Genomic DNA, 26086 nt, shown 5'->3' with positions numbered 1-26086 from the left:
CCTGTGCAGTCATGCACAACATCTGGACACAGCTTTCTCCAGCAGTGTTTGGGGCTTGATGTGGCATCCTACTGAAGCCTTTCATGTTCTCTCTGTCAGGATTTTCTTCCACAGTGTTGACAATTCTTTCCATAGAATATTATGTATAATGAGCCTTTAAAGGTTCTTATGGCCCCCTAATGTAGAGGCTAATATCATATTTGGAGCCAAGTGGACCACTTCAATGCCTTTGGTGTTGAATTCATAGAGTTTTGGGTGGCCAGAGGCATTGTCCAATATCAAAAGAACTTTAAAAGGCAGTCTCATCCTTGCTTCAGGGACAAAGCATTGATGGAACCAACCTAGAAAAAGCATTCTGGTTTTCCAAACCTTCGTGTTATACAATCAAAAGATGGGAGCAGGTGTGTATCTTTTCCCTTCAAGGCTTGAGGGTTAGCAGCTTTATGGATCAGGGCATAAACGTAACTGCATTTGCACAAAACATTAGAGCTATCTTACCCTTCTTAAATCCTGGTGCTTGCTTCTCTTCTCTACTAATAAATGTCCTTTGTGGCATTATTTTCCAGAATAGAGCACTTTTGTCTGCATTAGAAACCTGTTCTGGGATATATACTTTCTCCTCAATGATTTTCTGGAGACATGTATATTCAAATCCTTCATCCATTTTAAAATCAGGCTTTTTATTGTTGAGTTGTGAGAGTTATTTATATGTTCTGGATATTAGACCTTTATCAGATAGATAATTGCAAATATTTTTTTCACATTTTGTTAGTTGTCTTTTTTCTTTCCTGATGTCCTTTGAAGCATAAATGATTTTGAATTTGGTAAAGTTCAATTTATACTTTCTTTTGTTGCTTCTTTCAGTGTCATAAAGATAATTCAAACTCCTGAAGGTTTACACCAAAGTTTTCTCCTAGTTTTAGCTCTTTTATTTGAATCCTTAATAAATTAGAGTTAATTTTTGTATGTGGTGTGAGATGACAGTCCGTTTTTACCTTTTTTAGTCCAGATATTCAGTTGTCCTAGCATCAGTTGTTGAAAACATTGTTCTTTCTCCACTGAATGATTTTGGTACCCTTAGAGAAAATCAATTGATCATAAATGTATGGGTTTATTTCTGGACTCTCAATTCTATTCCTTTTATATTTTTTCTATCCTTATATCAATTTTTGATTGCTATAGCTTTGTTTAAAGTAATAACCTAAACAGTAATTTTTAACCAGAGCAGGGTAACTAGAATGATCTGTAAAGCTGGTTCACATGGTTCTATATGTATATGATGAAGTAGCTTGTATTTTATAGAATAACTATAAAATCTGGTAAAAATTAAGCAACATAAGCAATCACTACAACTGTTTAAGGGCAATGGGCAGTAACCAAGCCTGTCAGAATTCGTGGGGCCATAGGATAAACACAAAGAAAACCATATTTAAGAACATGAGTGTAAAATGGCTGAAAACCAACTACAAAGAGAAAATCCTAAAAGCCACCAGTGAAAAGTTATACATTATTTTCTAAGGAGCAAAAAAATTACTGATGGCTGGGTGTGGTGGCTTATGCCTATAAATCCCAGCACTTTGGGAGGCCATGGGGGAAGGATCGTTTGAGGCCAGGAGTTTGAGACCAGCCTGGGCAACATGGCAAGACCCTGTCCCTAAAAAAACTTTAAAAATAAACCAGGTGTGATGGCACATGACTGTAGTCCCAGCTACTCAGGAAGATAAGACAGGAGGATCGCTTGAGCCCAGGAGTTCAAGGCTGCTGTGAGCTGTGATCACGCTGCTGCACTCCAGCCTGGGTGACAGAACGAGATCCCATCTCTAAATAATGATGATGATAATAATAATAATAAATATTTGTAGCTTTCTTTACACAAAATTTTTACAAAATTATCATTGGAGGAGCCTAGCTTAGTTCATGAGTCAATACTTTATTGGTTATTACTGTTCAGGAGTTACAGTGCTGGTGAAATGCACCTGTTTTCACAATGCTGTGGTCCATCTCTGATGAATGCCATCGACAATGGAATAACATTGAATACTAAACTTTTTTAAAGGCTGTGAACATTGTATTCTATATTAAAATATCTTTTAAAAATGAAATAATATTTTAAGAAAAAACAGAAAGTTCACTACCAAGAGATCTACATATAAGAAATGTTACCAATATCAGGAATGAAAAAAGGGACATAACTATAGAGTACACAGACATAAAAGATACTAAGAGGATCTTATACTTTTATACCAATGCATTTGAAAGTTTTATGAAAAGAACAAATTCCTTGAAAACTCAACTTACCAAAAGTAGCTGAAGAATAATTAGAAAATCTGAAGAGTAACTCCAGGTTCAGATGGCTTCATTGGCAAGTTATTTTAAAATTTAAAAAGGATATAGTACCATTCTTATATAAACTCCTTCAGAGTTTAGAAGCAGGAAGAATATTTCCAACCTCGTTTTATGAGGCCTATGTAATCTTCATATAAAAACCTTACATGAGCACCAAATTATAATTCAGTCTGCATCATGACCACAAATGGGAAAAGCTTTAATAAAATAGGATCAAATGAAATCTAGTGATATATAAAAGGAAAGATATATCACAAGTTGAGTTTTTTTAGGAGGGCAATATTGGTATTAATTAACAAAATGAAAGTGTAATTCTCCATATTACAAAATAAAGGAGGAAGAAAAATTATCTTAACAGATGTAGAAAACATATTTGATCAAATTCAACACCCTTTCATATTAAGGGGTACTTACAGAAACTTACAACAATCATGTTTAAAGGAAAATTTTAAATTCTTGCCCACAGAGATTGGGAATGAGACAAGAATGTCTACTATCATCACTTCTGTTCAACAGTGTATGAAAGTCCCAGCCAGTACCACAGGCAAAACAGATTAAGAAAGATAAGGATTAAAAGGGAAGAAATAGAACTTCTATTATTCATTGGTAATATAATTAATAGGCAGAAAAACATGAAACTATACACTGGTTATTATATTATTATATTTCAGTTAATGAGCAAATTTACCAGAGCTGCTTGATACATGATCAGTTTAAAATTATAATTCTATGTTCAAAAATTGTATTTCTGTAGTTTGCCACAAACAATTATAAAATGAAAATAAAGATATGATTTTCAATGGTACAAAAAAGTAAATATTTAGGAGTAACTAGTGAAACAAGTTTATAATTTTTAAACAGAAAACTACAAAACAATTTGACAAAATTTAAAGAAAAACCTAAATAAATGGAGAGATATGTTTTGTAGTTTCAATATGCTTTCAGTTATCAGCAATTTGAGCTATATATTCAATGCAATCCCAATCAAAAGTCTAGCATAATTTTATAGAAACTGACAATCTGATTTTAAATATGAGAATAAATGCAAAGGACCAAAATAACCAGGGCAAAGTTCAAGAAGACAAAGTTGTAAAACTCACGTTACTTTACATCAAGATTTATAACAAAGTTACTGTAATTAAGACAGTGTGGTATTGACACAAAAACCAGTAGAGTAGAATACAGAGTCCAGAAAGAGATCTACACATAATATGCCCATCTCCTTTACAAGAAAGGTACCACTGCAATGGAGTAAGGAAAGGATGGCCTTTTAAATAAATGAGGTTATTTCAATTGAATGTTCATTTATAAAAAAGTTAATCCTGGTGCCTTCTTTATAGCATTCATAAAATATGTATCATTTTGCTAAAAATGATATTACCAGGACAATTAGCAGAATGTGAATGGGTTTGAGAATTAGATCACATTATTGTATCAATGTCATAATTTCCTAATTTTGATGATTGTATTTTTATTATGTAGGAGAATGTTCTCGTTGGAGAAAATACACAATAATATAGTTAATGGTGAGGGGGCATTTTGTTGGCTATTTACATTCAGATATTTCAGATAAAAAAGTTTTGTACTGTACTTGCAACTTTTCTGAGGGTTTGAGATAGTTTAAAAATAAAAAGTTAAAGAATTTTTTTAAAGGGTTGCCAATTGGTGATGCGTATATGGAAAATAACATTGTAGTCAAATTTTAGGTGCCTGAATTTTGTTAGGTAATTTCACTTCTTTGGATTTTAGATCATTTTCCACATGAGTGGTTTGGTCTCAAAAGTCTCTAAGTTCACTGATGTAAATTGAATTTTTTGCCTTAAATATTTCACATTTTAAAAAGTTGTATGGGTTTACTATCATAAGAACTTAATGGATAAATAACCTTATTATATAATATGGATTACTATAGTAATTACTGGCCCTGAAAAATTAGATATGTTCTCTTACTCTCAGTTTTCTTTTCCTCAGAATAAGGATAATAATGCCTATATCATATGACAGTTGTAAGAATTAAGTAAAACCATTTCCCTGTAGTAGCTACTGATTAAAAAGTTACAAAGTCAAGAGATGCAAAATGTAAATATATCACATTTTATTAAATCAATAGATTTCCTTTTCAAAATTCAGTGCTATAAATTGGATTTTATGCTTCCTATAGATTACATTTTGAAAAATTGAGTAGGTTCAGAATTAGAACACAATTGGCCAATAACTTAGTTATATGGCATAGGTTACCATAGTAATTACTGTCTGAGTGCTACTGGAAAAATAATGTAAGTTTTCTTATTATCCTTTTCTTCTTTAGAATATCAATTGAATTTGAAACACATTTTGCTTTTATATCCAGGCATTGGAATCCTTTTCATTCAAATGGCATAGTTGGGTCCATTTTGAGTGCTAGCTTCTTTAGGATCCAATCTTCACAGTGTTAATTCCTTTTTTTAAAGAACAGAACCTTTTTTTTTTTTTTTTTTTTTTTAATATGGAACGCTTCACGAATTTGCGTGTCATCCTTGCGCAGGGGCCATGCTAATCTTCTCTGTATCGTTCCAATTTTAGTATATGTGCTGCCGAAGCGAGCACTGAAGAAGAGAACCTTAATGCTCAGAAGGATAATAGGCTAATAATGCTTCTATAGATGTAAGAATTGAGACCATGCCTCTGTATTAGGTAGATTACAAAGTTATAGACTCAAGTGTGTGAAAATGTAATTATATCACAGTTTTTGGTTAAATCAGTAGTCAGTGTTTAATTAGTAGTATTATGACTATTCAAAATAGCTCATTGATGAGTCAGTAGTCATCTCATTACCTCCATGCCTCTTTGCATATGCAATCTCTTGCCTCCCCTTTTTCCTGGAGTTAACAATTATCTTTTTAAAAAACTTATGTATTTTCCTATAGACCTATTACTTTTCCCATGTTTCAGACAAAAAATTTTGTACTGTAATTGCAACTTTTCTGAGAGTTTGAGATTGTTTAGAAATAAAAACAATGTTTAAAAGCTTTAAAAAAGGGTTGCAAATTGGTGGTGTGTGAATATGAAAAACAACATTGTAGTCACATTTTAGGTACTTGGATTTTTTTTTCCTACTGACCGGTTGTATGATGTTGCATAGGTAATTTCACTTCTTGGACTTTGAACATTTCTGGCACAATCATGTTTGAAATGTTAGTCAAACATTGACTATGATTTTTGAAATCATAATAAAAAATGTTTGAATATTGACATTTTCAAAATACTCACAGTTTTATGTACTTTAGATGCTATGATTTGAATTGTTTCTCCCCTACACCCACTAGACAGCTGTCATCCCAGAATTTCTCTTTAGTAGTATTCTATGGCTCACATGTTTCCTGAATCCCTGTCATGATTTACTCCTTTATTTTACTGAAGCACATTTTGCATTAGGTTCCAAAGTAAAACAGCATGGGATATGTAATTTTTGAGTCTTTGAATGCTTCCCAATATCCATATTTTACCTTTTTCTTTGATTATTTGGCCAGGTATTAAATGTTAAGTCTCTAACATAGTGCTTATCATGTGGTAGTTGCCTTATAAATGGAAGATAGTATTATTGTTGGATCACGTTGGAGCACATGGTTTGTGCTCTTATATCCAACCAGCTATACCTTCTATTTCACCTATAAATTATTTTATTTATACAATATTCTCAACTGGGGCCAGATTGACTAAGAAGTGGAAGAAGCAGCTACCCATGTCAACAAAGGACTGAAGTAATTATTTTTCACAATATTAATATCCAGTTAATTTCTTAGGACAAAATTATGCTTATAGGTTATTTATCAGTTTAATCATTTTAAGGTAACATAACTTTAAGTTAAATAATGAAAGATAATTTTGATTTAAAGATTATTTGTAATGCTTCACAATGATTTCAGGGCCACATATGAAGTAATATGTGGCTCAAGGGATAAAGGTTGACTACCTATATGTTTCTACTTGAAAGGCACAGTGGTTAAGAAGATGGGCTTTGGAACTATAGGGTCTGTACTTAAATCCTGTCCCTGCCACTTACTACCAATGTATTATTTAGTAAATCACTTAATTTTGCTAACCTCAGTGTTTTCATCTGAAAAACAGGGATGAAAATATCTATCTTGGGATTATTATAAGGACATTTGTAATTTGGTAAAGTGAAATTGCTTGGAACAGCGGCTAGCACTTAGTAAGTGCCCTGTGACTGTTAGCTATTATAATACACTCTGGTTTTTAAAACTATACAAATCGTTCCATGTAAAATTCTAGAATCAGATCTTCATATTTTATGCAACCTGAGTCTATTAAATGATAACTAATAATATATGCTCTGTTTCTGCTGTTGAAACGTTTGCTTTTGCTCTCTTTTTGCAGCTACACAGATACTCTTAGCTGCTACCCAAATTCTCCAGAATGATCTAATTGATGTCTCTGACCTCAAGACATTATTGATGGACAAGGACCTTCATACAGCTAATGCTATACTTACTGTAATGTTAAGACATGTACCTGAACATGGTTAGTAGTTTCAATGCATCTATCTTATAACGACCATCCTCTACCAGAGGGGTGGAAGGTCTATGGGTAGGACACGCAGGGATGGAGGGTATCCGGTGGAAGCTGAGGTGGGATGACTGCTGGACACTGGTACTGCCCCTACTGGTGTGCCAACCCCGAGCTTCATTGAGCCAAACAAATGGGGAAGCCAGAGCTCATCTTATCCCCATGTGAGTCCACTGATGGTACCTAGGGGGTGAGATTATTTTGTGAACTGACTGACATGGGCAGTGGTCAATCAGAATGCCACATGTAGAGTAAAACAGGGTCCTCGAGGCCCTTTTGGTTTTTGGAAGGTGAATTATGGTGATATCCAGGGATACCGTGGGGTGTTGCACATAGTGGTGGCTCAGGGTAGCAGATATCTACAAATATAAAAAATAATTTTACTATTTTAATGACAGGTATAGCTGAATATTATCCATGATGGGTTCTTAAAATGAGTTGGGGAGTATTCTTTTTTTATGTTTTTTAGAAGAGACTTTTTTCTTCCTTGAATGCTGAGTAGAATTCATGAAGCCATGTGGGCCAAGAGTTCTTTTTGTGAAAGGCTTTGGATTATTTATTTAATGTCTTTAAATGAATAGGATTAACAAGGTATTTTATTTTCTTGTTAGTTTTGGCAAGCTGTGCTTTTAGAGGAATTTGTTCATTAGATCTGCCTTTTCAAATGTATTGAATAAAGTTGTTCTCTTTTTGACATCTGACATAGCTGTAACGCTATCCTCATTTTAATTCTCAAAGTTAGTGGATTGTAGCTTCTTTTTTTTTTACCCTCGATTGAACTTCACAGAGTTTTGAATTTTATTAATCTTGTGAAAAATTCAACCTTTATCTTGATTGACCCTTTAAAAAATGTATTTCCTCTTTATTATTTTTTGCTTTTATCTTTACTGTAATGTCTATACTTGGTCTTAGCCAAAAGGCTGATAAGTGATTACTATATGCTAACTTATTACAATTCTACAATTCTTTTATTTCTAATTTTTATGGATACATAATTGTTATACACATTTATGGGGTATGTGTGACATTTTGATACAAGTATATAATATATAATGATCAAATCAGGATAGTTGGGTTATCTGTCACCTCAAGCATTATCAGTTCTTTGTATTAGAAATATTCCAATTTCACTCTTTTAGTTATTTTGAAATGTAAATTCTTAACTATAGTCACTGTATTGTGCTACTGAACACCAGATCTTATTCCTTCTAACTGTATTTTGTACCCATTAACCAATCCCTTTTTTATCTCCTTCCCACTATATCCTAACATCTATTTTTTCTTTTTCTTTTTTTTTTTTTAACTATTTTTTTTCCTTTTTTCAGTCAACTTCCCTAGGGTGAATATATCCTGATTTCTAGTGATGAATATTTAGCTCAATAATTTTAAGGATTTTTTTTGTTTGTAATACATACCTCACAGCAAAATTTCCTCAAAGTATTCATTTAACTACCTCCTACAGGTTTTGATGTATAGTATTTTAATTATTGTTTAGGTCAAAATTTTTCTGATTTCTGTTGTCATTTCTTCTTCAACAGAAGTATGTTTCTTAATTTCTAAAAATTTGAGGTTTATAATCATTACATCATTAATTTCTAGTTTAATTGCATTGTGGTCAATGAACATACTCTGATTTTAGTCTTTTGAAGTTTGTTGAGACTTGATTTATTGACTATGATAATTTTGGTAAATATTTTATGTGATTGAGAAGAATATATAGTCTGCAGTTGGGTTGGGTAGGAGTGTTCTATATATTAAATCAGATTTATTGTCAAATTCAAATTTTTTAATATTCTTACTTATGTTTTATTTCTTTGTTCAATAGTTACTGAAACAGTTATTCTAAAATCTTCTACAATTTTATACAATGATTATGTATTTGTCTACTTCTTTTAATTCTGTCAGTGTTTGCTGTCTATAGTTTTTAGCCCATGTTGTTAACATGCTGACTTAGAATTAAGGCTTGGCATTGTGATTCATGCCTGTAATCCCAGCACTTTGGAAGGCTGAGGCAGGCGGATCACTTGAGCTCAGGAGTTCGAGACCAGCCTGGGCAAGATGGTGAAACCCTGTCTCTACAAAAAGTACAAAAATTAGCTAGGTGTCGGCCGGGTGCAGTGGCTCACACCTGTAATCCCAGCACTTTGGGAGGCCGAAGCGGGTGGATCACGAGGTCAGGAGATCAAGACCATCCTGGGTAACACAGTGAAACCCTGCCTCTACTAAAAATACAAAAAATTAGCCAGGTGTGGTGGTGGGTGCCTGTAGTCCCAGCTACTTGGGAGGCTGAGGCAGGAGAATGGTATGAACTTGGGAGGCAGAGCTTGCAGTGAGCTGAGATCGCACCGGTGCATTCCAGCCTGGGCGACAGAGTGAGACTCCATCTCAAAAATAAAAAATAAATAAATAAATTAGCTTGGTGTGATAGCATGAGCCTGTAGTCTCAACTACTTGGGAGGTTGAGGCAAGAATTGCTTGAGCCCAGGAGGTTGAGGCTGCGGTAAGCTGTATTTGTACCACTTCATTCCAGCCTGGGTGACAAAGTGAGACCCTGTCTCAAAAAAAACTGATATATCATCCAAATTAATAGAACATTTCATTATAAAGTATTCGTATTTGTTTTTAATGATGCCTTTTATCTTAACATCTACCTTGATATTAGTATAGCAACATTGGCTATTTTTTCTTTTAGGGATAACATATCTTTTTTGTCATTTTACTTTCATTCTTTCTGTATCCTTATATTTTAGATATATCTCATGAATAGTACATGGCTTTGCCAGCCTGTTAGTGTCTTAAAAATGGTTTTATTTGAAATGCTTACATTTACACAAGAGTTTTAAAGATAGTTCCTGTGTACCCTACCCAGCTTCCCCTAATGTTAGCATCATACATAACCATGTAACATTTATTAAAACAAAGATATTAATATTGGGACAGTACCATTCATTAAACTACAGAATATATTTGGATTTCACCAATTTTCACTAATGTGCTTTAGTGTCTCAGGATCTAGTCTGGGATACCGTGTTGCATTTAGTTGTCATGTCTTATTAGCCTTCTCTAGTCTATGACAGTTTCTCAGCCTTTCCTTCTATTTAGTGACCATGACACTTTGGAAGAGTATTGGTCAGATATTTTGTATAAACCCTCAGCTTGGGTTTATCTCATGACTAGCCTGGGGTTGTGGGCTTTTGGGAAGAATACCCCAAAGGTAAAGTGCCCTTTTAATTGCAACATATAATACATTATATTAACATGATTTGTTACTGATGATATTAACCTTGATCACTTGAAGTGGTGTCTGCCATATTTTTTTGTCATAAAGTTACTGTGTTTCCCTTTTTCACAGTTTTTGTTAGATGCAAGTCACAAAGTTTAGCCCCATGCTCAAGGAGAAGAAAATTAAGCTATTCTTCTGGAGGGAGGAGTATCAAAGAATTTGTGGACGTGTGTTAAAATAACCACAGTAATTAATACATATTTTGGAGGAGATACTTTGAGACAGTGCAAGTATTCTGTTTCTCTCTAAGTTTCTCCCACTAATTTTAGCATTCATCGGCAGATGAATTGCTAGCCTATAGCAATTATTACTGTGTTGTTCTAATGTTGATTTTCTACTTCCCTCATTCCTTCTACATTTTAAAATTATTTGAAATTCTTCGGCAGGGACGATTTATTCCTTCACTCCCATTAATTAATTAGTAATATGTCTTTTAATTAAACCATGTAGTTAACTTACACTTATGAGATTACTAAAGTATTTGGGTTTAAATCTACCATTTTACTAGTACTTTCTATTTCAGCCACCTGTTCCATATTTCCTTTTCTCTTTCCTTGTCTTTTGGATTTTTTACTTTAAAAATTACTCAATTTCTTAGACAATAGCAAAACAAATATGACAAAATTATATAAAATCCTTTTGGGTGTGATAAGTGTGTTCCTTATTTTTATTGTGATTATTATTTGTGTTTACAAATGTCAGACCTTTGTCAAATATCACAGAAATTGCTGTCTGGTGTGATCCAGAGCAATCAGACAAGAGAAAGAAATAAATGGCATCCAAATCAGTAAAGAGAAAGGCAAACTGTCACTTTTCATTGATGATATGATCATATACCCTGAAAACCATCAAGCTTCATCCAAAATGCTCCTATATCTGATAAATGAATTCAGTAAAGTTTCAGGATACAAAATCAGTGTACACAAATTAGTAGCACTGCTATACACCAACAATGACCAAGCTGAGAATCAAATCAAGAACTCAATCCCCTTCATAACAGCTACAAAATAAATAAATAAATACTTAGGAATATACTGAACTAAGGAGGTGAAAGATCTCTACAAGGAAAACTACAAAACACTGCTAAAAGAGATCATCAATGACACAAATGGTCATGGATGTGTGGAATCAGTGTTGTGAAAATTACCATACTGCCAAAAGCAATCTACAGATTCAATGTAATTCCCATCAAAGTACCATGATCATTCTTCATATAACTAGAAAAAAGTCCTGAAATTCATATGGAACTAAAAAATAGCCTGCATGGCCAAAGCAAGACTAAGCAAAAAGAACAAATCTGGAGCATCACATTACCTGACTTCAAACTATACTGCAAGGCAACAGTTATCAAAACAGCATGGTAGAGGTATAAAAATAGGCATGTAGACCAATGGGACAGAATAGAGAACCCAGAATTAAAGCCAAATACAGCCAACTGATCTTTGACAAAACAAACAAAAACATGAAGTAGAGAAAGGACACCCTATTCAACAAATGGTGTGGGGATAATTGGCAAATCACTTGTAGAAAGACGAAACTGTATCCTCATCACTCATCTTATACAAAATCAGCTCAAGATGGATCAAAGACTTAAATCTAAGATTTGAAACCATAAAAATTATGGAATATAACATTAGAAAAACTCTTCTAGACATTGGCTTAGGCAAAGAGTTCATGACCAAGAACCCAAAACAAATGCAACCAAAACAAAAATAAATAGATGGGACTTAATTAAACTAAAAAGTTTCTGCAAAGCATAAGAGATAATCAGCAAACAGACAACCCACAGAATGAGAGAAAATATTCACAAACTCTACATCTGACAAAGGACTAATATCAAGAATCTACAAAGAACTCAAGACAGCAAGAAAAAAACAAAACCATCAAAAAGTAGGCAAAGGACATGAATAGACAGTTCTCCAAAGAAGAAATACATGGCCAACAAACATATGAAAAAAATGCACAACATCACTATTTGTCAGGGAAATGCAAATTAAAACCACAATAAGATACCACCTTACTCCTACAAGAATGGCCATAATTAAAAAATTAAAAAATAATAGATGTCGGCATGGATGTGGTGAAAAGGGAACACTTTTATGCTGCTGGTGGGAGTGTAAACTAATAAAACCACTACGGAAAACAACATGGAGATTCCTTAAAATCTGAAAGTAGGTCTTTTGACTCCTTGGTTCAGTATATTCCTAAGGTTTTTTTGTTTTGTTTTGTTTTGTTTTTCTGCAGCTATTGTAAAAGGGGTTGAGTTCTTGATTTGATTCTCCACCTGGTCACTGTTGGTGTATAGAAGAACTACTGATTTGTGTACAGTAATCTTGTGTCTGGACGCTTTGCCGAATTATTTTATCAGTTCTAGGAGCCTTCAGGAGGAGTCCTTAGGGTTTTCGAGGTAAACAATCATATCATCTGCAAATAGTGACAGTTTGACTTCCTCTTTACCAGTTTGGATGCCTTTCTTTCTCTTGCCATATTACTCTGCCGTATATTTCTCTTGCCGTATAGGACTTCCAGTACTATGTTGAAGAGGAGTGGTGAGAGTGGGCATCCTTATCTTGTTCCAGTTCTCAGAGGGAATGCTTTCAACTTTTTGCCATTCAGTATTATGTTGGCTGTGGGTTTGTCATAGACAGCTTTTATTACAATAGGGTATGTCCCTTGTATGCCTATTTTGCTGAGGGTTTTAATCATAAAGAGATGCTAGATTTGTCAAATGCTTTTTCTGCATGGTCATGTTATTTTTGTTTTTAGTTCTGTTTATGTGGTGTATCACATTTATTGACTCGTGTATGTTAAACTATCCCTGCATCCCTGGTATGAAACCCACTTGATCATGGTGGATTATCTTTTTGATACGTTGTTGCATTCTGTTAGCTAGTATTTTGTTAAGGATTTTAGCATCTACATTGATCGAGGATATCAGTTTGTAGTTTTCTTTTTCAGTTATGTCCTGTCTTGGTTTTGGTATTAGAGTGATACTGGCTTCATAGAATGAGTTAGGGAGGGTTCCTTCTTTCTCTGTCTTGTGTAATAGTGTCAAAAGGATTGGTATCAATTCTTCTTTGAATGTCTACTGCTGTGAATCCCTCTGGTCCTGGACTTTTTTTTGTTGGTAATTTTTAATTACCATTTCAATCTTGCTGCTTGTTATTGGTCTGTTCAGGATACCTAATTATTCCTGATTTAAGCTAGGAGAGTTGTATTTTTCCAGGAATTTATCCATGTCTTCTAGGTTTTCTGATTTATGTACACAAGGGTGTTCATAGTAGCCTTGAATGATCTTTTGTATTTCAGTGGTGTCAGTTGTAATATCTCCTGTTTTGTTTCTTAGTGGTGTTAGTTGGATTTTCTCTCTTCTTGTTTTGGTTAATCTCACCAGTGGTTTATCAATTTTATTTCTCTTTTTAAAGAATCAGCTTTTTGTTTCATTTATCTTTTATATTTTTTTTGTTTCCATTTCATTTAGCTCTGGTCTAATCTTGGTTATTTCCTTCCTTCTGCTGGGTTTGGGTTTGGTTTGTTCTTGCTTCTCTAGTTCCTTGAGGTGTGATCTTAGAGTGTCAGTTTGTGCTCTTTCAGTGTTTTTGATGTAGGCAATTAAGGCTATGAACTTTTCTCTTAGCACTGCCTTTGCTGTATCCCAGTGGTTTTGATAAGTTGTGTCATTATGGTCATTCAGTTCAAAGAATTTTAAAATTTCCATCTTGATTTCATTTTTGACCCAAGGTTCATTCAGGAGCAGGTTATTTAAATTTTCATGTATTTGCATGGTTTTGAAGGTCCCTTTTGGAGTTGATTTCCAGTTTTATTCCATTGTGGCGAGAGAGAGTGCTTGATTTAATTTCAATTTTCTTAAATTTATTGAAGCTCGCTTTATGGCCTATCATATTGTCTATCTTGGAGAAAGTTCCATGCGCTGTGAATAGAACATGTCTTCTGCAGTTGTTGGATGAAATGTTCTGCATACATCTGTTAAGTCCATTTGTTCCAAGGTATAGTTTAAGTCCATTGTTTCTTTGTTGATTTTTTGTCTTGATGAACTGTCTAGTGTTGTCAGTGGAGTATTGAAGTCCCCCACTGTTATTGTGTTGCTCTCCACCTCATTACCAATAGGTCTATTAGTAATTGTTTTGTAAACTACATATATGTGTAGAATTGTGATATTTTCTTGTTGGACAAGGCCTTTACCATTATGTAATGTCCTTTGTCTCTTTTAACTGCTGTTGCTTTAAAGTTTGCTTTGTCTGATATAAGAATAGCTACCTCTGCTCACTTTTGGTGTCCATTTGCATGAAATGCCTTTTTCTACCCCTTTACTTTAGGTTTATTTGAGTCCTTATGTGCTAGGCGAGTCTTCTGAAGGCAGCAGATGGTTCATTGGTGAGTTCTTACCCATTCTGCGGTTCTGTATCTTTTAAGTGGAGCATTTAGGCCTTTGACATTCAATGTTAGTATTGAAATGTGAGGAACGGTTGCATTCATCATGTTCTTTGTTGTCTGTGTACTTTGTTTTTTTTGTTTTTTGTTTTTGCTTTTCTCGTATTTTTGTTTCATAGGTCCTGTGTAATTTGTGCTCAAAGACATTCTGTTTTGATGTGTTTCCAGGATTTGTTTCAAGATTTAGAGCTCCTTTTAGCAGTTTTTGTAGTGGTAATGGCAAATTCTCTTAGCATTCATTTGTCTGAAAAAGACTGTATCTTTCCTTCATATATGATGCTTTTCACTGGATATAAAATTCTTGGCTGATAATTGTTTTGTTTGAGGAGGCTGAAGATAGACCCCTAATCCCTTCTACCTTGTAGGGTTTCTGCTGAGAAATCTGCTGTTAATTTGATAGGTTTTCGTTTACAGGTTACCTGGTGCTTCTGTCTCACAGCTCTTAAGAGTCTTTCCTTCGTCTTAACTTTGGATAACCTGATGACAGTGTGCCTAGGTAAAGATTGTTTTGCTATGAATTTCCCAGGTGTTCTTTGTGCTTCTTGTATTTGGATATCTAGGTCTCTAGCAAGGCCAGGGAAGTTTTCCTCGATTATTCCCCCAAATATGTTTTCCAGGCTTTTAGAATTCTCTTTTTCCTCAGGTACACCGATTGTTCTTAGATTTAGTTGTTTAACATAATCACAGACTTCTTGGAGGCTTTCTTCATATTTTCTTATTCTTTTTTTTTGTCTTTGTTGGATTGAGTTAATTAGAAGACGTTATCTTCAAACTCTGAATTTCTTTCTTCTACTTGTTCAGTTCTATTACTGAGACTTTGCAGAACATTTTGCATTTCTAAAAGGGTGTCCAAAATTTCCTAAATTTTTGATGGTTTTTTTCTTTAAGCTATTTCGTTGACTATTTCTCCCTTCACTTCTTGTATCATATTTTGGATTTCCTTGCATTGGGCTTTGCCTTTCTCTGGTCCCTCCCTGGTTAGCTTAATAACTAACTTCCTGAACTCTTTTTCAGGTAAATCAGGGATTTCTTCTTGGTTTGGATCCATTACTGGTGAACTAGTACGATTTTTCTACCAAGCTTAATGAAATACTATTCACTTTCAGAATCTGTCCTGTACCCAGGTTCTAACGCTAATTTTCTGCTTCCCTCATATACCATCTCAAGACTGCTATCTTTGGCCTCCTGTATTTCCAAGCTTCTTTCTTTTATCTCCCCAGAGGTTAAGGCTTTCATCCATCAGCTCTCTGACTTGTTCTCAGTATTTCCCTGCTCAGCAAGGGGACTCTCTTCTTATGGGTGAACTCTCATTGATATTATCCATGTTCTGTAGTACAAAGACATTTCCTTATTCTTTCTTCTATGAAATTGCCACTTGAGTTTCCTCGTTTTTTTTTTTTTTTAGATAGATTCTTGCTCTGTCACCCAGGCTGGAGTGCAGTGGCACATTCTCGGCTCACTGCAACATCCACCTTGAAGATGCAAGCAATTCTTCTGCCTCAGCCTCCCGAGTAGCTGGGATTACAGGTTCCTGACAGCACACCTGGCTAATTTTTGTGTTTTCAGTAGAGACGGGGTTTCACCATGTTGGCCTGGCTGGTTTGGAACTCCTGTCCTTAAGTGATCTGCCCTCCTCAGCCTCCCAAAGTGCTGGGATTACAGGCATGAGCCACCATGTCTGGCCTGAGTTTCCTCTTTGGCTTAGGCTCTGAAGCTGACTGCGCTGGTCCTAGATTTTTATTTCCTGACTTATATGCAAATACAAATGTTTAATATTCTGCCTCTTAGTTACACTGTAGGCATGGACTATAGGTTATTTTACTTGCCTTACTTGTTAATTTGTATGGATTTTTGGAGACCATGTGGATAGATTAAATTTAGGTGTCTATTGGCATACTAAAGCAGTGTTTCTAACCTTTATTTCCTCGCTCCCCTAAGAAGCCTTTATAGACATTTTAGTTCCTAATTATCCCCCACCTGCCATGAAAATTTAATACCACAGATATGCCATATATCTGTTTAAGTACTGTGGCCACAAACTATTGTAATATCTGATATATTTTTCTCCTAAGAACCAGTTTTACCCCCTTGAGAGCAGTATCACTATCAATGAGAATGTATGTTCTGAAAGTATCTTGAATTTTATTTTCACTGTTGTACTGCCAAATCCTGTAAGTAGTATTTTACTTACACTTTAACGCATGTATGAGTAATATCGGTCTATAATTTCCCTCCCTCACCTCCTCAGTATTATATTTATTCTGTAGTTTTGTAGGCAAGTAGGAGCTACTGAAGGGTTTTATGCGTAGGAATAATCAATTTTTTAAAAGAGGAATACCTCCCTTTACATACTGTGGAAAATAAATAGAAGATGAGACTGGTGGCATAGGTTTTTAAAGATGCTATTGTAATAACATAGGTATTAGTTAATGCAGCAGGAAATTCAAGAAGTATTTGGAAATAGAATGAGCAGAAATTGATAATCATATGCATGCAATAGGTAAGGGAGAAGAAATAGCCCAGCCTTACTCTCAAGCTTTTAACTTTTGTTATAATTTGACTATTAGCTTCAGCTATATTATTTAATTCTGAAACAGTAATTCTTTCATTTAATTAAATTATGCTTTGCCTTACAGAAAGTGGCAAGGTTACCATTCAAGAATTTATGACTAAATTCTCCAATATATTGACAATTCCTAAAGCTGCAGGTAAGTTTTATTTAATATGTAATTATTGCCCAGATCTAGAAAGGCAAGCAGTGGTTTACATGTTAAAAACAATACAGGATTCAATAGTTAAAGCACAGGTAAGTAAGAAGCAATACAATATGAATATAAAACAACACAAGATTAGATTACATAACTTCTGTTTGAATTCTAAGGCAAATATTGCTAAGCTTAACCCAAACTCAAAATTTTAGGTAGTCTTACTTGGTAGTGCTAGAAAATTACTAGATTATATATTATTCTTTGAGGTTATTCAGTATGCATATTTGACTTCTGAAATTATTAGAAAATGATTTTAAAACTTTTGACAAATCCAGTAGAATTTTTATCACTATCTGTTATGTTCTCACGTATCTTCAGCAACTCTCTTGATCTCATTTTTTAAACATCCATGCTTTTTGAGGTGTAATGTACATATAGCAAAATTCACTCTTTTTAGGCATACAGTTCTTTGGATTCTTAAAAATAATATAATGTAACCCTTACTATATACAACATATAGACTATTTTACCCCCCAGAAGTCTCTTATGCCCTTTTGGTAATCCATTTCTTCCTCTACCCTGAGGCCCTGGCAACTACTGATTAATTCTTTGTCCCTATAGTTTTGCCTTTGTGGAATATCATGTAAATGATTACATGTGAAGTGGTTTGAGTTGGGCAGTCATTGCATACATATACCTTGAATGTATATATATGTATACATTCAAATGAGAGTATCAGCAAAGTATATACTCTCATTTGTACTCTCATTTATACTACCAGCTCTTCCTAGAAAAAATGGATTCTGATTGGTTCTGGTTGCAGTATTACAAATTTCAAATAAAGCTTTATTTGAGTACCCCCAAAGCTGAAGTACTGATCCCTTTGGCTGTTTGTTTCCCACTAAGTTGTGTGTGTGTGTGTGTGTGTGTGTATGTGTAACCAACATTTTGTTGAACCAACGATGTACCACTAGTAAAGCTGCTATGCAAAATTATCCCTTAGGTCTGTTCTAAACTTACAGTTTAACTGATTTTATTGTCCTCACCTAAGGTTATTCAATTCATATATGGGAAGAAAATACTAGGACATTAAATCAAGATGGTTACTTTTGCTATTTTGCTGAAGATTCATCATATTTAAATATAAATCAAGAAGTTAATCTACATGTTAGAAGTGTTTTTAAAAAAATTTTAAATTGACATATAATTGTATGTATGGGGTACAGTGTGCTGTTTCATTTATACATTGTATAATAATCAAATCAGTGTAATTAGCAACCCATTGTGAACCCCAAATATCAGAAACAGGATTCAATTAATTTAGAAAGTTTATTTTTGCTAAGGTTAAGGGTGTGCCCATGACACAGACTCAAGAGGTCCTGACATATGTGCCCAAGGTGGTTGGGGCACAGCTTGGTTTTATACATTTTAGGGAGACATGAAATATCAATCAATACATGTAAGATGTACATTGGTTTGGTCCAGAAGGGCAGCGGGAAGACAACTTGAAGTGAGGAATTTCCTTATGGGCAAATTGTGAGGGAGTTATGTAGCTGCTGCTGCTGCATTTTTTAAATCTCTGTCGCTATCTCCTTTAGGAATAGAATGGGAGGCAGGTTTGCCTGACACAGTTCCCAGCTTGACTTTTCCCTTTGGCTTAGTGATTTTGGAATACCGAGATTTATTTTCCTTTCATACCATCAGCTCAAATGTTTATCATTTCTTTGTAGTGAGAACATTGAATACATTATTAACTATAGTTAATTTGTAATTGTTTTAATTTTTAAGTGGACAAATACAAATTGTATGTACTATGTATTGCATTATTCAAAATATGTACATATGGATGTGAGGGCGATCTGGCTGCGACATCTGTCACCCCATTGATCGCCAGGGTTGATTTGGCTGATCTGGCTGGCTAGGCGGGTGTCCCCTTCCTCCCTTACCGCTCCATGTGCGTCCCTCCCGAAGCTGCGCGCTCGGTCGAAGAGGACGACCATCCCCGCCAGAGGAGGACTGGTCTTCAGTCAAGGGTATACGAGTAGCTGCGCTCCCCTGCTAGAACCTCCAAACAAGCTCTCAAAATATGTACATATATTGTGGAATGGCTAAATTGAACTAATTAACATGTTTTACCTCACATACCTATTTTTGTGATGAGAACACTTAAAATCTTTTCTCTTAGCAATTTTCAAAAATATGTTACGTTATTATTAACTGTAGTCACCATGTTATATGACCGAGCTCTTAACCTTATTGATTTTCTAATATTTTATTAAAGATTTTTGAGTATATGTTTATGAGGGATATTGGTCTATAGTTTTTTTTTAGTGTCTTTTCCAGATTTTTTTGTTACTGTTATACTGGCTTCATAAAATGAGTTGGGAAATCTTCCCTCCCTCTTTTATTTCTGGTAGAGTTTGTGTATTAGTCTGTTGTAATGCTGCTAATAAAGAAATACCTGAGACTGGGTAACTTATAAAAGAAAGAGGTTTAACTGAGTCACAGTTCTACATGGCTGGGGAGGCCTCACAATCATGGTGGAAGGCGAATGAGGAGCAAAGTTGCCTCTTACATGGCGGCAGGCAAGAGAGCTTGTGCAGGGGAACTCCCGTTTATAAAGCCATCAGATCTCATGAGACTTATTCACTTACGGTGACACTGCCCCCATGATTTGATTATCTCCACGGGGCCCTGCCCTTGACACGTGAGGATTATTACAATTCAAAGTGAGATTTGGGTGGGGACACAACCAAACCATATCAGTTTATGATTATGATTAGGATTATTGTTTTCATTAAATGTTTGGTAGAATTCACCATCTATTCCTAAAGATTTAAAATATTGAGCTCTATTTATTCAATAGATATAAAGCTGTTAAGAGCCTCCTTGTTCTAAATCTTTCTGTAGTTGTCTATATCTTTCTGTAAGTATCATAAAGAAGAAATGTACTTTCTATAAGTGGAACTGTGTCTTGTCAAAATTTGTTTATTTTATGTAATTTGTCAGGTTTATTGTCATAAAGTTGTTCATAATATCCCCTTATTATCCTTTTAATGTCTATAGTGTGATGTCTTATTTTTCGTTCCTGATGTTTGTAATTTCTGTTTTCTCTTTTTTGTTTGTAACCAGTATTGCTAGGGCGTTATTCAATTTATTAATAATTTTACACAAATGGTGATTTTGTTAATTTTTGTTAACTTTTCTCCTTTGTTTTCTTTTCATTGGTTTATATTTTATTTTACTATCATTTGGTCTTTGCTTACTTTGGGCTTCGTTTACCCTTCTTTGCTAGCTTGCTAAGATAGAAGCTTAGATAACTGATTTTTATTCTTTTCTAGCATTTAAAACTGCAAATTTTCCCCTAATATGTCTTTCATTGCATCTCACAAACGTTGTTATGTTGTGCTTTGTCATTTACTAAAATATTTTCTAATTTACCTAATAATTTTTTCTTTGAAGTATAGGTTATTTAGAAATATAGTCTTTAATTTCCAAATATTGGGACATTTTCTAGATATCTTAATTATTATTGATTTCTAATTTATTTATTTGTTTTAGGGAGAGGGTCTTGCTTGTTGCTCAGGCTGGAGTGCAGGTGGCATGATCATGGCTCACTGCAACCTCCAACTCTTGCGCTCAAGCAACCTCTTGCCTCAGCCTTGCAAGTAACTGGGCCTACAGGCACACACCACTACACCTGGCTAATTTTAAACATTTTTTCTCTAGAGATGGGGTCTCATTTTGTGTTCCAGGCTGGTCTTGAGCTCCTGTGCTCAAGCATTTCTCCTGCCTTGGCCTCCCCAAGTGTTGGGATTATAAGTGTGAGCCACTGTGCTAAGACTGATTTCCAATTTAATACATTTGGCCAGAGAATACATTTTGCATGATTTAAATTCTTAAATTAATTAAGATTTATTTATAGCCCTGGTTATGGTCTGTCTAAGTGAATGTTCCATGTGTACCTGAAAGAATGTGCATTCTGCACTTGTTAGGTCGCATTCTGTAAATATCAGTTAGGTTACAATGTTTGCTAAATTGGTCTGGTCTTCTAATTCTTGCTGTTTTTTTTATTCTACTTGCTCAATTAGTTACTGATAGCAAGGTGTTAAAATCCCCAGTTCTCACTGTAGAATCATTTATTCCTCCCTTTAATTTTGTCAGTTTTTGCTTTATTTACTTTGAAGGCTTTGTTCAATGTATACAAATGTGGTATTGTTACAAAATTTGTGTATATGACCTTATGAAATATATTTTGTCTATTCTTTTTTATCTTATTTTTATTGCTCTCTTCCTTTCCCCAATTTTTTCACTTACATTTGTATTTTTTTGGTATCTATTTCTTGTCAGTTAACTTATTTTGGCAACAGAGAAGGATATAAATAAATACAAATAGATAATACTGTCATTTTTTTTAAGTGTAATTTCATATGTTGGGAAATTTTAACCACCTATCTTTAAAATATGAAGGAGAAACATGAAACTTTCTTTCTAACTGAAAGTGATTATCTCTTCCCAGAAGATAAATTTTACAACAACAACATTCACAAAAATGATGTTACAGCCATTTCTGGTCTCCAGAAAAGTTTAAATGCCATGGGAATCTATCTGACAGATGATAAAATACAGAAAACTTTGGATAATACTAATCCTAATGGTGAGTAATTATTTCACTTTATTTTATTTTATTTTTTTTTGAGACGGAGTCTGGCTCTGTCGCCCAGGCTGGAGTGCAGTGGCCGGATCTCAGCTCACTGCAAGCTCCACTTCCCGGGTTTATGCCATTCTCCTGCCTCAGCCTCCGGAGTAGCTGGGACTACAGGCGCCCGCCACCTCGCCCGGCTAGTTTTTTGTATTTTTTAGTAGAGACGGGGTTTCACCGTGTTAGTCAGGATGGTCTCGATCTCCTGACCTCGTGATCCGCCTGTCTTGGCCTCCCAAAGTGCTGGGATTACAGGCTTGAGCCACCGCGCCTGGCCAATTATTTCACTTTAAATTAACAAATTTGGGGTATGTCAGAGGAAACTTTAAATGCCCAAGGAAATTATCTATCTTTTTTTGTTTGTTTGTTTGTTTGTTTGTTTGTTTTGAGACGGAGTCTTGCTCTGTCGCCCAGGCTGGAGTGCAGTGGCTGGATCTCAGCTCACTGCAAGCTCCGCCTCCCGGGTTCACGCCATTCTCCTGCCCCAGCCTCCTGAGTAGCTGGGACTACAGGTGCCCGCCACCACGCCTGGCTAGTTTTTTGTACTTTTAGTAGAGACGGGGTTTCACCGTGTTAGCCAGGATGGTCTCGATCTCCTGACCTCATGATCCGCCCGTCTCGGCCTCCCAAAGTGCTGGGATTACAGGCTTGAGCCACCGCGCCCGGCCATTATCTATCTTTTAATTGATGAGCTTGTATTGAAGGAACTTATTTTCAAAGGTATAGGTCTGGCCACTTTTATTTTGGATCTGACGTGCATATTGGATACAACACAAGATAATTCATTCCTCCACTTTATGTTCATGTTTTATAGCTCTGGTTTTATAACATCAAATGACCATTTTAACAACAATATCTAAATTGTTACTTCCTTTTTTTTTTTTTAAGATGAAGTGGTGCATTTTAAGGATTTTATCAGAGAATTGGCCGACACTGATGAATTTACTGAATGCCAAAGTAAGTATGAAATTTGACGGAATGTGAACAGAAACTTCATGTCTCTAGATTGGTATGTGTAGTTGTGTGTGTGTGTGTGTGTGTGTGTGTTAACTTTTTTTTTTTTTTTTTTGAGACAGACTTTCACCCAGGCTGGAGTGCAGTGGCATCATCTTGGCTCACTGCAACCTCCACCTCCTGGGTTCAAGCAGTTTTCCTGCCTCAGCCTCTCGAGTAGCCAGGATTACAGGTGTGTACCTGGCTAGTTTTTATATTTTTTAGTAGAGATGGGATTTTGCCACATTGGTCAGGCTGGTCTCAAACTCCTGGCCTCAAGTGATCTGCCCACCTCTGCCTCTCAAAGTGCTGGGATTACAGGCATTAGCCACCATGCTTGGCCATGTATTTAACTTTTAACAAAACTCTGCCAAGGCCCCTTTTGCATTTTGTCATTTAAACAGTATAGAAATATATATATTTAAAACCCTAGTTTTTCAATTTGTGGATACATATTTTTCATAATATCATTAATTACTTTGAAAATTATCTGTGTTTCTTTCACTTTTCATGGATTCTGTCAAGTTGCATTTTTTTTCTTTATCAGTTTTGTCCGAGGTTTATCTATCTTATTAAAGTAATCTGGTTTTGGTTTCTTTAATCACCCTGGTGTCATTTGCTCTTATCTTTCTTCTTTATTTCTTCTTATATATTTGGGCTTACTCCCTTGCTCTTTGTCAAAAACTTTAGCTAAGTGCTTAACTCAGCTTTTTAAAGTCTATTTTGAAATTTCAGCACAATGAGACATTAAAACAACCTTGGAACACAAACATTGAAATTGCGAATTGGAATATTAAGACTGGGGTTTTGAATGGGTCTTAAGTGTATTATCTCTAAATTAGTCTTTAATTTGAATGCAGTTTCAATCAATATTCCAGGAAAATTTTGGTGGGAACAAAATTTTAGATACATTGTAGATGTATTTACTTTGAGAAAATAATTCTGATATTTATTTGAAAGACAGACTCTTTGAAAAGCAATAATGATGGGGAAGTTGTCTTACCATACCAGATAGAAGGACATATTATAATGCTTTTGTAACAGTGTTACAAATAGACCAATGCATCACAATATAGTACCTGCAGAGACTCATGTATGTGAGAACTTGGCATACGATAGAGATATCATCAATTGATGGAGGAAAAGATGTATTATTTAATACCTTATTTGGGAAATTGCCACACCTTGTGGAGGAAAATAAAATTGAATTCATACTTTATGCCATACACAAAAATAATCTTCAAATAAATTAAATAGATGTTAACGTGAATCTGAAAGTAAAACTACAAAACTGGTGGAGGAAATTATTGGAGAAAATATTGTGCCTTGTGGTCACAAAGGATTTCTTAAATGGGACTTCTAAAATCACAATCATAGGGTAGAAAAAGATTTGATTATATTAAAATTAAAGATTTCTGTTCAATGAAGGACTCTAAAGAAATGACCAGATATGTAACAGACTGAAAGAAGATAATTGCAACTTTTAGAGCTAACAAAAGATTAATATTTAAAATATATATAAAGAAATTCTACAAATAAGCAATAGATAAAAACCCATTGGAAAAATGAATTAAGGATATAAGAAGGCAGTATACAAAAGGAGAAACACAAATGGCTCCTATGTATATGAAGAGAGCATCAGGAATACTCATGAATAACTGGTGGGTAGGTAAAACAGTATTGCCACTCAGAATAGCAGTCTAGCAGTACTTAGCAAAATTAAAAACATGCGTTCCCATCACCCAGTAATTCAGTTCGTAAGTAATTAGCCCAGAGAAAGTTTCTTGTTAGAGACATGTATAAGGATGCTCATTGCAACATTATTTGAGAGAAAGATGAGTATAACTTAGTTGTCCATTACTAAGGGAATGGTTCAATAAATTGTGGTCTCTACGTACAGTAAATCAGAAACAATAAACTGGTTGTACCACAGATATATTTCAGTAATATATGGTTCAGTGAAGAAAGGGAAGAAATAGAATAAACTTGTAGTTCAAAATGCTTTATGTAAACTGATTTATATGAGTGCACATTATACAAACAACATTGTATTTTTTCAGCTAAACACATAAATCTAAGTAATTAGATGAGATAGATTGAATAGAAATATATTAAATACACTGCAGTTGCTACTTATGAAGGAATAAAATTGGAGATAGTAGTTGAAGAAGAAAAAGAGTAAAACAAGCAGAGGCCCTTTGAAGATGAGTGATGACAAAAAACCATGAATCCAAGAGTATGATCAACTCAATTATGTATACTAGAACTCTTTACTAATATGAAAAAATTAAATTGACAAGTTAGATAAGATTAAACAGAATGTATATATTTATACACAGAGATAAAGATAGAAGGAATTTGAGATTTAAATGACAATAAGCCTGATTTAAGAAACATATAGCAGCAGTTCATATTCCAAAAACATTGAATACACATTTGCTAATGCCTATTTTGTATTCACACAAATATATGATATATTTAAGTTACAAAGAAAAATGTCAATGAATTCTGAAAATCAGAAGTTGTTTAGATCACGTATTCTGACCACCATGTAGTAATATATTAAAATCATTTATGAAGGAATGTGGAAAACATTTTGATCTGAAGATTAAAAGCAGTTTTTTAAAAAGCAAAAAAAGCAGATGCTCCACTAATTATTTGGTTAAAGAATAAAGTCTGAAATTAAACATTATTTAGAAATGGATGAGAATGAAAGCACTACATATCAAAACATGTAAAGTATGACCAAAACAGTCTTACAGGAAATCTTACAGCTTTAAATGCTTTTATTAGAAAATGAGAAATACTGAAAATTATCTCAATTGTTCAACTCATGAAGCTAAACAGCAACATAAACTACAACAGCAAAACAGTCCCCGCAAAAAGCAGTAGTTAGAAACTAATCAATTTGAAAGCAGGAGTAACTGAAATAGAACATATGCACAAAAACAAATTATTCATTTAACCAAAAGCTGGGTCTTGAAAAAGACTAATAGAAATGTAGAATAGGGGGGGCGGAAGCAAGATGGCCGAATA

General features: G+C 34.5%; 1 protein-coding gene across 3 annotated transcripts in view; it reads left to right on the top strand.

The window, feature by feature from the left end:
• Nucleotides 1–26086, top strand: part of EFCAB13 (EF-hand calcium binding domain 13) — a 176399-nt gene that overhangs the window by 105909 nt on the left and 44404 nt on the right. For 2 of the 3 annotated variants that reach the window (XM_017882928.1, XM_017882929.1), the window contains exons 22-25: nucleotides 6724–6867; nucleotides 17284–17355; nucleotides 21875–22012; nucleotides 22946–23014. In XM_017882928.1, coding sequence (XP_017738417.1) covers nucleotides 6724–6867; nucleotides 17284–17355; nucleotides 21875–22012; nucleotides 22946–23014 — 423 coding nt within the window. Of the gene's footprint in view, nucleotides 1–6723; nucleotides 7614–17283; nucleotides 17356–21874; nucleotides 22013–22945; nucleotides 23015–26086 lie in introns of those variants that run through there. The other variant, XM_017882930.1, reaches the window with a different exon arrangement.

The sequence above is a fragment of the Rhinopithecus bieti genome, unplaced genomic scaffold (genome assembly GCF_001698545.2).
Source record: "Rhinopithecus bieti isolate Rb0 unplaced genomic scaffold, ASM169854v2 scaffold_12928, whole genome shotgun sequence".
Lineage (NCBI taxonomy): Eukaryota > Metazoa > Chordata > Mammalia > Primates > Cercopithecidae > Rhinopithecus > Rhinopithecus bieti.
This window is presented reverse-complemented; position numbering and strand designations above follow the sequence as displayed.